General features: G+C 39.1%; 1 protein-coding gene across 1 annotated transcript in view; it reads left to right on the top strand.

Annotated features, from left to right (window-relative positions):
• Positions 1 to 1,072: 1,072 nt before the first annotated feature.
• The window catches only part of LOC128700419 (arylsulfatase B), a gene marked incomplete at its 3' end in the record, with an annotated part of 128,297 nt that continues 117,459 nt past the window's right edge, over positions 1,073 to 11,910 (top strand). Inside the window, 1 exon segment of the mRNA XM_070079909.1 lies at positions 1,073 to 1,192. Within this exon segment, the coding sequence (XP_069936010.1) occupies positions 1,135 to 1,192 (58 nt within the window).

Raw genomic sequence — 11,910 nt, 5'->3', positions numbered from 1 at the left:
GGCACAAGTACGCTCGCACCTTGAGTATGCTCCACTTTCTTGGTTTGCCTGGCCCCCCCTCTCATCTGCGACTGCTTGACAGAGTAGAGAACAGAGCAAGACGTCTCATCTCTCGCCTGGATCCATCCTGGATAGATCTGTCATTTCAGCAGAGCCTTCAACATAGGAGGGATGTGGGTGGCCTTACTGTTATGTACAAGGCCAATATTGTCAAAATACCACACTTGGATCCACTTCGAGGACAGCGTGAAACAAGCTTTTATGCCACAAGACGGGCAGAAAGCAGCAACTTCACTCTGGTTGTACCCTTCTCCAGAACATCACTCCATCTGAGATCATACATACCCAGGATGACTCGAGTATGGAACACATTCGTACAGGATAATGATGTCAACGAGATAAAGTCAGTTGATCAAATGAAAATGCTGGCCCACAGATGGCTCCAACTTCATCCTGTTTCCTACTTGTATGTCTCATAACAATAAAAATGCTTTCAAATGAGCTGATGTAGGTAACAGCTCTTAGCTTGCCAATAAAGTTAGGAATCCTTAACCTGTAAATAGCTGTCAATAAAGCTAGGGATCCTTAACCTTGTCAAACAAACCCTGTGTAAAAAAAAAAAAAAAAAAAAAAAAAGGAGAGAGAGAGAGAGAGAGTGAGAGAGAGAGAGAGAGAGAGAGAGAGAGAGAGAGAGAGAGAGAGAGAGAGAGAGAGAGAGAGAGAGAGAGAGAGAGAGAGAGAGAGAGAGAGAGAGAGAGAGAGAGAGAGAGAGAGAGAGAGAGAGAGAGAGAGGAGGGAGAGAGAGAGAGAGAGAGAGAGAGAGAGAGAGGAGAGAGAGAGAGAGAGAGAGAGAGAGAGAGAGAGAGAGAAATGGTGAAGCATAAGTGCTATTAAATATAGAATTTCCTATCGAGATTAATTCTTCTTTTGTGGTCTCTCAAGGTGGATGACTTTTTCTAGATAAGTCCGTGCGGTGGGAAGATGTGTGGTGAATACAGAGGCTGTCCCAGCTTAACAACGAGGGAAAGTGTTTATTCAACTTATCGTGGGAGAGAATAACTTTTTCTTTGCATACACAGATGTGTTCAAGGCTCAGCACTGCGTCAGTCTTCATATATATGTGTATATATATATATGATGTCAACAGTCACATCCTTACCAGTCATACATTGTACGTCTACTACATACACAGGTTCGTCTTGCTCCTACACTCAGGGTAAACTGGTACCCGTAAGTTTTTTTAGGTATACACAAATACTGTTACTAAGTGTAGAGAACCTGGGATAACCCAGTGCCGCTAAAATGGCACTTCATCGAGTGTTAGAATGTGACACAAACACCTGGGATAACCCAGTGCCGCTAAAATGGCACTTCATCGAGTGTTAGAATGTGACACAAACACCTGGGATAACCCAGTGCCGCTAAAATGGCACTTCATCGAGTGTTAGAATGTGACACAAACAAGATGTAACATTAGGTATCACTAATGTAAGTTTTATTATTTAATATTACAAAATAAACACTAAAGACGTGACACTTCGAGCTTCCATCTATTAATGAAATAATGCAGGTAATTATTGAGGAATTTGATATGTATGAAACACCTTGGAATAAACCATACCACGGGTGGGGTTTGAACCCGCAGTCAGAGAGTGTCAAAACTCTAGACCGTCGCGTTTGACCGGTCTGACGGCGGGCTCAAACCCCACCCTTGGAATAGTTTCTTTGAACTCGTGTCATTACGATTTCGTGAGTCACCTTGGAAACTTTTGGGGCAACCAATGACCTTTTTTCATTTCAACACTTAAATCAAATGAAGACATTACAAATTGAGGTAATTGGTTCTTCTGCCTAGTAGAATTATATATAAAACACAGAGGAAAATAGCGTGATCATTCCCTCAGCAAGAAAGCTGGTACTCAGTACTACAGTTCCGTGATTCATCATGATTAAGATACTGAACCCAGGTTTCTAGGTTAAGATACTGAACCCAGGTTTCTAGGTTAAGATACTGATCCCAGGTTTCTAGGTTACGATACTGAACCCAGGTTTCTAGGTTAAGATACTGAACCCAGGTTTCTAGGTTAAGATACTGAACCCAGGTTTCTAGGTTAAGATACTGAACCCAGGTTTCTAGGTTAAGATACTGAACCCAGGTTTCTAGGTTAAGATACTGAACCCAGGTTTCTAGGTTAAGATACTGAACCCAGGTTTCTAGGTTAAGATACTGAATCCAGGTTTCTAGGTTAAGATACTGAACCCAGGTTTCTAGGTTAAGATACCGAACCCAGGTTTCTAGGTTAAGATACTGAACCCAGGTTTCTAGGTTAAGATGCTGAAAACAGATTTCTATGTTAAGATACTGAAAACAGGTTTCTAGGTTAAGATACTGAACCCAGGTTTCCAGGTTAAGATACTGAACCCAGGTTTCTAGGTTAAGATACAGAACCCAGGTTTCTAGGATAAGATACTGAACCCAGGTTTCTAGGTAAAGATACTGAACCCAGACTTCTAGGTTAAGATACTGAACACAGGTTTCTAGATTAAGATACTGAACCCAGGTTTCTAGGTTAGGATACTGAACCCAGGTTTGTAGGTTAAGATATTGAACCTAGGTTTCTAGGTTAAGATACTGCACCAAGGTTTATAGGTTAAGATACTGAACCCAAGTTTCTAGGTAAAGATACTGAACCCAGGTTTCTGATTAAGATACTGAACACAGGTTTCTAGGTTAAGATACTGAAACCAGGCTTCTAGGTTAAGATACTGAACCCATTTTCTAGGTAAAGATACTGAACCCAGGTCTCTAGGATAAGATACTGAACCCAGGTTTCTAGGTTAAGATACTAAAAATAGGTTTCAAGGTTAAGATACTGAACCCAGGTTTCTAGGTAAAGATACTGAACCCAGGTTTCTAGGTTAAGATAGTGAACCCAGCATTCTAGGTTAAGTTACTAAACCCAGGTTTCTAGGTAAAGATACTGAAAATAGGTTTGTAGGTTCAGATACTGAACCCAGGTTTCTAGGTTAAGATACTGAACCCAAGGTTTCAAGGATAAGACACTGAACCCAGGTTTCTAGGTAAACATACTGAAAATAGGTTTCTAGGTCAAGATACTGAACCCAGGTTTCTGGGTAAAGATACTGAACTCAGGTTTCTAGGTTAAGATACTGAACCCAGGTTTCTATGTTAAGATACTGAACCAAGTTTTCTAGATTAAGATACTGAACCCAGGTTTCTAGGTTAAGATACTGAACCCAGGTTTCTGGATTAAGATACTGAACCCAGGCATCTAGGTTAAGATACTGAACCAAGGTTTCTAGGTTAAGATACAGAACACAGGTTTCTAGGTTAAGATACTGAACCCAGGTATCAAGATTAAGATACTGAACCCAGGTTTCTAGGTTAAGATACTGAACCCAGGTTTCTAAATTAAGATACTGAACCAAGGTTCCTAGGTTAACATACTGAACCCAGGTTTCTAGGATTAAATACTGAACCCAGGATTCTAGGTTAAGATACTGAACCCAGGTTTCTAGGTTAAGATACTGAACCCAGGTTTCTAGGTAAGATACTGAACCCAGATTTCTAGGTTAAGATACTGAACCCAAGTTTCTAGGTTAAGATACTGAACCCAGGTTTCTAGGTTAAGATACTGAACCCAGGTTTCTAGGTAAGATACTGAACCAAGATTTCTAGATTAAGATACTTAACCCAGGTTTCTAAGTTAAGATACTGAACCCAGGCTTCTATAGTTAAGATACTGAACCCAGGTCTCTAGGTTAAGATACTGAACCCAGGTTTCTAGGTTAAGATACTGAACCCATGTTTCTAGGTAAAGATACTGAACCCAGGTTTCTAGGTTAAGATACTGAACCCAGGCTTCTATAGTTAAGATACTGAACCCAGGTCTCTAGGTTAAGATACTGAACCCAGGTTTCTACGTTAAGATACTGAACCCAGGTTTCTAGGCAAAGATACTGAACCCAGGTTTCTAGGTTAAGATACTGAACCCAGGCTTCTATAGTTAAGATACTGAACACAGGTCTCTAGGTTAAGATACTGAACCCAGGTTTCTAAGTAAATATAATGAACCTAGGTTTCTAGGTTAAGATACTGAACACAGGTTTCTAGGTAAAGATACTGACCCCCGGTTTCTAGGTTAACATGCTGAACCCAGGTTTCTAGGTTAAGATACTGAACCCAGGTTTCTAGATTAAGATATTGAAATCAGGTTTCTAGGTTAAGATACTGAACCAAGTTTTCAGGTTAAGATACTAGTCCCAGGTTTCTAGATTAAGATATTGAACCCAGGTTTATAGGTTAAGATACTGAACCTAGGTTTCTAGATTAAGATACTGAACCATGGTTTCTAGGTTAAGATACTGAACCGAGGTTTCTAGGTTAAGATACTGAACCCAGGTTTCTAGGTTAGGATACTTAACCCAGGTTTCTAGGTTCACATACTGAACCCAGGTTTCTAGGTTAAGATACTGAACCCAGGTTTTTAGGTTAAGATTCTGAACCCAGGTTTCTAGTTTAAGATACTGAACCCAGGTTTCTAGGTTAGGATACTGAACCCATGTTTCTAGGTTAAGATACTGAACCCAGGTTTCTAGGTTAAGATACTGAACCCAGGTTTCTAGGTTAAGATACTGAATCCAGGTTTCTAGGTAAATATACTGAACCCAATCTTCTAGCTTCAGATACTGAACCCAGGTTTCTAGGTAAAGATACTGAACCCAGGTTTCTAGGTTAAGATACTGAATCCAGGTTTCTAGGTTAAGATACTGAACCCAGGTTTCTAGGTAAATATACTGAACCCAATCTTCTAGCTTCAGATACTGAACCCAGGTTTCTAGGTAAAGATACTGAACCCAGGTTTTTAGGTTAAGATACTAAACCAAGGATTCTAGATTAAGATTCTGAACACAGGTTTCTAGGTTAAGATACTGAACCCAGGTTTTTAGGTTAGGATACTTAATCCAGGTTTCTAGGTTAAGATACTGAACCCAGGTTTCTAGTTTAAGATACTGTACCCAGGTTTCTAGATTAAGATACTGAACCGAGGGTTCCAGGTTAAGATACTGAACCCAGGTTTCTACGTTAGGATACCGAACCCAGATTTCTAGTTTAAGATACTGAAAACAGGTTTCTAGGTTAAGATACTGAACCGAGGTTTCTAGGTTAAGATACTGAACCTAGGTTTCTAGGTTAGGATACTTAACCCAGGTTTCTAGGTTAGATACTGAACCAGGTTTCTAGGTAAGGATAATGAACCCAGGTTTCTAGGTTAAGATACTCTACCCAGGTTTCTTCATAAAGATACTGAACCGAGGTTTCTAGGTTAAGATACTGAACCCAGGTTTCTAGGTTAGGATACTTAACCCAGGTTTCTAGGTTAAGATACTGAACCCAGGTTTCTAGGTTAAGATACTGAACCCAGGTTTCTAGGTTAGGATACTTCACCCAGGTTTCTAGATTAAGATACTGATCCCAGGTTTCTAGGTTAAGATACTGATCCTAGGTTTCTAGGTTAAGATACTGAAATCAGGTTTCTATGTTAAGATACTGAACCCAGGTTTCTATGTAAGATACTGAACGCAGGTATCTAGGTTAAGATACTGAACCCAAGTTTCCAGGTTAAGATACTGAACCAAGGTTTCTAGGTTAAGATGCTGAACACAGGTTTCTAGGTTAAGGTAGGTAACGCAGGTTTCTAGGTTAAGATACTGAACCGATGTTGCTATGGAAGGTACTGAACCCAGGTTTCTAGGTTAAGATACTGAACCCAGGTTTCTAGGCAAAGATACTGAACCCAGGTTTCTAAGATAAGACACTGAACCCAGGTTTCTATAGTTAAGATACTGATCCCAGGCTTCTAGGTTAAGATACTGAACCCAGGTTTCTAGGTAAATATACTGAACCCAGGTTTCTAGGTTAAGATGCTAAACCCAGATTTCTAGGGTAAGATACTGAACCCAGGTTTCTAGATTAAGATACTGAACGCAGGTTTCTAGGTTAAGATACTGATCCTAGGTTTCTAGTTTAAGATACTGAATCCAGGTTTCTAGGTTAAGATACTGAACCTAGGTTTATAGGTTAAGATACTGAACCCAGGTTTCTTGGTTAAGATACTGAACCAAGGTTTCTAGGTTAAGATACTGATCCCAGGTTTCTAGATTAAGATACTGAACCCAGGTTTATAGGTTAAGATACTGAACCCAGGTTTCTAGATTAAGATAATGAACCCAGGTTTCTTGGTTAAGGTACTGAACCCAGATTTTTAGGTTAAGATACTGAACCCAGGTTTCTAGGTTAAGATAGTGAACCCAGGTTTCTTGGTTAAGGTACTGAACCCAGATTTTTAGGTTAAGATACTGAACCCAGGTTTCTAGGTTAAGATAAAGTACCCAGGGTTCTAGGTTCAGATAATTAACCCAGGTTTCTATATTAAGATACTGAACCCAGGTTTCTAGGTTAAGATATTGAACCCAGGTTTCTAGGATAAGATTCTGAACCCAGGTTTCTAGTTTAAGATACTGAACCCAGGTTTCTAGGTTAAAATACTGAAAACAGGTTTCTCGGTTAAGATACTGAAAACAGGTTTCTAGATTAAGATATTGAATCCATTTCTCTAGGATAAGATAATGAACCAAGGTTTCTAGGTTAAGATACGGAATCCAGGTTTCTTGGTTAAGATACTGAACCCAGGTTTCTAGGTTAAGATACTGAACCTAGATTCCTAGTTTAAGATACTGAACCCATGTTTCTAGGATAAGATACTGAACCCAGGTTTCTAGGTTAAGATACTGATCCCAGGTTTCTAGGTTAAGATACTGAGCCCAGGTTTCTTGGTTAAGATACTGAACCCAGGTTTCTAGGTTGACATACTGAACCCAGGTTTCAAGGTTAAGATACTGAACCCAGGTATCTAGGTTAAGATACTGAACCAAGGTTTCTAGATTAAGATACTGAACCCAGGTTTCTAGGTTAAGATACTGAACCTAGATTCCTAGTTTAAGATACTGAACCCATGTTTCTAGGATAAGATACTGAACCCAGGTTTCTAGTTTAAGATACTGAACCCAGGTTTCTAGGTTAGGATACTGAACCTAGATTCCTAGTTTAAGATACTGAACCCATGTTTCTAGGTTAAGATACTGAACCCAGGTTTCTAGGTTAAGATACTGAACCTAGATTCCTAGTTTAAGATACTGAACCCATGTTTCTAGGATAAGATACTGAACCCTAGTTTCTAGGTTAAGATTCTGTACCCAGGTTTCTAGGTTAAGATACTGAACCCAGATTTCTAGGTTATGATACTGTACCCAGGTTTCTAGATTAAGATACTGAACCGAGGTTTCCAGGTTAAGATACTGAACCCAGGTATCTAGGTTAGGATACCGAACCCAGGTTTCTAGTTTAAGATACTGAAAACAGGTTTCTAGGTTAAGATACTGAACCGAGGTTTCTAGGTTAAGATACTGAAACCAGGTTTCTAGGTTAGGATACTTAACCCAGGTTTCTAGGTTAGATACTGAACCAGATTTCTAGGTTAGGATAATGAACCCAGGTTTCTAGGTTAGGATACTGAACCCAGGTTTCCAGGTTAAGATACTCTACCCAGGTTTCTTGATTAAGATATTGAACCGAGGTTTCTAGGTTAAGATACTGAACCCAGGTTTCTAGGTTAGGATACTGAAGCCAGGTTTCTGGGTGAAGATACTGAACCCAGGTTTCTAGGTTAAGATACTGAACCCAGGTTTCTAGGTTAAGATACTGAACCCAGGTTTCTAGGTTAGGATACTTAACCCAGGTTTCTAGGTTAAGATACTGATCCCAGGTTTCTAGGTTAAGATACTGATCCCAGGTTTTTAGGTTAAGATACTGAACCCTGGTTTCTAGGTTAGGATACTGAACCCAGGTTTCTGGGTGAAGATACTGAACCCAGGTTTCTAGGTAAAGATACTGAAACCAGGTTTCTAGGTTAAGATACTGTACCCAGGTTTCTAGGTTAGGATACTTAACCCAGGTTTCTAGGTTAAGATACTGATCCCAGGTTTCTAGGTTAAGATACTGATCCCAGGTTTCTAGGTTAAGATACTGAACCCAGGTTTCTAGGTTAAGATATTGAACCCAGGTTTCTAGGTAAGATACTGAACGCAGGTTTCTAGGTTAAGATACTGAACCAAGGTTTCTATGTAAAGATACTGAACCCAGGTTTCTAGGTTGACATACTGAACCAAGGTTTCAAGGTTAAGATACTGAACCCAGGTTTTTAGGTTAAGATACTGAACCAAGGTTTCTAGATTAAGATACTGAACTCAGGTTTCCAGGTTAAGATACTGAACCCAGATTTCTAGGTTAAGTTACTGAACCCAGGTTTCTAGGTTAAGATACTGAACTCAGGTTTCTAGATTAAGATACTGAACCCAGGTTTCTATTTTAAGATACTGAACCCAGGCTTCTAGTTTAAGGTACTGAACTCAGGTTTCTAGGTTAAGATACTGAACCAAGGTTTCTAGGTTAAGATACTGAACCCAGGTTTCTAGGTTAAGATGCTGAACCCATGTTTTGAGGTAAATATACTGTACCCAGGTTTCTAAGTTAAGATACTGAGCCCAGGTTTCTAGGTTAAGATACTGAACCCAGGTTTCTAGGTTAACATACTGAACCTAGGTTTCTAGGTTAAAATACTGTACCCAGGTTTCAAGGTTAAGATACTGAACCGAGGTTTCTAGATTTAGATACCGAATCCAGGTTTCTAGGTTAAGATACTGAACCCAGATTTCTAGGTTAAGACACTGAACCCAGGTTTCTAGGTAAGATACTGAACGCAGGTTTCTAGGTTAAGATACTGAACCTAGGTTTCTAGGTTAGGATACTTAACCCAGGTTTCTAGGTTAGATACTGAACGCAGGTTTCTAGGTTAAGATACTGAACCCAAGTTTCTAGGTTAAGATACTGAACCAAGGTTTCAAAGTTAAGATACTGAACACAGGTTTCTAGTTTAAGATACACAACGCAGGTTTCTAGGTTAAGATACTGAAACCATGTTTCTATGGAAGGAACTGAACCCAGGTTTCTAGGCAAAGATACTGAACCGAGGTTTCTAAGTTAAGATACTGAACCCAGGTTTCTATAGTTAAGATGCTGAACCCAGGTTTCTAGTTTAAGATACTGAACCCAGGTTTCTAGATAAAGATACTGAACGCAGGTTTCTAGGTTAAGATACTGAACCCAGGTTTCTAGTTTAATATACTGAACCCAGGTTTCTAGGTTAAGATACTGAACCTTGGTTTATAGGTTAAGATACTGAACCCAGGTTTCTAGGATAAGATACTGAAATAAGGTTTCTAGGTTAAGATACTGATCCCAGGTTTCTAGATTAAGATATTGAACCCAGGTTTATAGGTTAAGATACTGAACCCAGGTTTCTAGATTAAGATAATGAACCCAGGTTTCTAGGTTAAGATAGTGAACCCCGGTTTCTTGGTTAAGATACTGAACCAAGGTTTTTATGTTAAGATACTGAACCCAGGTTTCTAGGTTAAGATAAAATAACCAGGGTTCTAGGTTCAGATACTTAACCCAGGTTTCTAGGTTAAGATACTGAACCCAGGTTTCTAGGTTAAGATATTGAACCCAGTTTTCTGTGTTAAGATTCTGAACCCAGGTTTCTAGTTTAAGGTACTGAACCCAGGTTTCTAGGTTAAAATACTGAAAACAGGTTTCTCGGTTAAGATACTGAACCCAGGTTTCTAGATTAAGATATTGAATCCAATTTTCTAGGTTAAGATAATGAACCAAGGTTTCTAGGTTAAGATACTGAACCCAAATTTCTTCGTTAAGATACTGAACCCAGGTTTCAAGGTTAAGATACTGAACCCAGGCTTCTTGTTTAAAATAATGAACCATGGTTTCAAGATTAAGATACTGAACCCAGGTTTCTAGGTTAAGACATTGAACCCAAATTTCTAGGTTAAGATATAGAACCCAGGGTTCTAGGTTAAGATACTGAGCCCAGATTTCTAGGTTAAGATACTGAACTCAGTTTCTAGATTAAGATACTGAACCCATGTTTCTTGATTAAGATACTGAACCCAGGTTTCTAGGTTACGATACTGAACCCAGGTTTCTAGGTTAAGATACTGAACCAAGGTTTCTAGGTTAAGATACTGAACCCAGGTTTCTAGGTAAAGATACTGATCCAAGGTTTCTAGGTTAAGATACTGAACCCAGGTTTCTAGGTTAAGATACTGAACCCAGGTTTCTAGGTTAAGATACTGAGCCCAGGTTTCTTGGTTAAGATACTGAACCCAGGTTTCTAGGTTGACATACTGAACCCAGGTTTCAAGGTTAAGATACTGAACCCAGGTATCTAGGTTAAGATACTGAACCAAGGTTTCTAGATTAAGATACTGAACTCAGGTTTCTAGGTTAAGATACTGAACCCAGATTTCTAGGTTAAGATGCTGAACCCAGGTTTCTAGGTTAAGTTACTGAACCCAGGTTTCTAGGTTAAGATACTGAACCCAGGTTTCTAGGATAAGATACTGAACCCAGGTTTTTAGGATAAGATACTGAACCCATGTTTCTAGGTTAAGATACTGAACCCAGGTTTCTAGGTTAAGATACTGAACCCAGGTTTCTAGGTTAAGATACTGAACCCAGGTTTCTAGGTTAAGATACTGAACCCAAGTTTCTATTTTAAGATACTGAACCCAGGCTTCTAGTTTAAGGTACTGAACTCAGGTTTCTAGGTTAAGATACTGAACCAAGGTTTCTAGGTTAAGATACTGAACCCAGGTTTCTAGGTTAAGATACTGAACCCAGGTTTCTAGGTTAAGATACTGAACCAAGGTTTCTAGGTTAAGATACTGAACCCATGTTTCTAGGATAAGATACTGAACCCAGGTTTTTAGGATAAGATACTGAACCCATGTTTCTAGGTTAAGATACTGAACCCAGGTTTCTAGGTTAAGATACTGAACCCAGGTTTCTAGGTTAAGATACTGATCCCAGGTTTCTAGGTTAAGATACTGAACCCAGGTTTCTAGGTTAAGATACTGAACCCAGGTTTTTAGGATAAGATACTGAACCCAGGTTTCTAGGTTAAGATACTGAACCCAGGTTTCTAGGTTAAGATACTGAACCCAGGTTTCTAGGTTAAGATACTGAACCCAGGTTTCTAGGTTAAGATACTGAACCCAGGTTTCTAGGTTAAGATACTGAACCCATGTTTCTAGGTTAAGATACTGAACCCAGGTTTCTAGGTTAAGATACTGAACCCAGGTTTCTAGGTTAAGATACTGATCCCAGGTTTCTAGGTTAAGATACTGATCCCAGGTTTCTAGGTTAAGATACTGATCCCAGGTTTCTAGGTTAAGATACTGATCCCAGGTTTCTAGGTTAAGATACTGATCCCAGGTTTCTAGGTTAAGATACTGATCCCAGGTTTCTAGGTTAAGATACTGAACCCAGGTTTCTAGGTTAAGATACTGATCCCAGGTTTCTAGGTTAAGATACTGATCCCAGGTTTCCAGAACAAGGAACCGAACACTTCATCTTGTAATGTCTTCCACCAAGCTTATCATTTACTTTTTTCATTTTGTTCTGTAAAGCAGATGGAATGATTATCTCATCATACATTGTCTTCTATGTATAATTCTACATTGTCTTCATGTATAATTCTACATTGTCTTCATGTATAATTCTACATTGTCTTCTATGTATAATTCTACATTGTCTTCATGTATAATTCTACATTGTCTTCATGTATAATTCTACATTGTCTTCTATGTATAATTCTACATTGTCTTCTATGTATAATTCTACATTGTCTTCATGTATAATTCTACATTGTCTTCTATGTATAATTCTACATTGTCTTCTATGTATAATTC

Source organism: Cherax quadricarinatus, unplaced genomic scaffold (genome assembly GCF_038502225.1).
Source record: "Cherax quadricarinatus isolate ZL_2023a unplaced genomic scaffold, ASM3850222v1 Contig41, whole genome shotgun sequence".
Taxonomy (NCBI): domain Eukaryota; kingdom Metazoa; phylum Arthropoda; class Malacostraca; order Decapoda; family Parastacidae; genus Cherax; species Cherax quadricarinatus.
The sequence above is the reverse complement of the archived record's forward strand: the minus strand, read 5'-3'. Positions and strand labels throughout refer to the sequence as shown.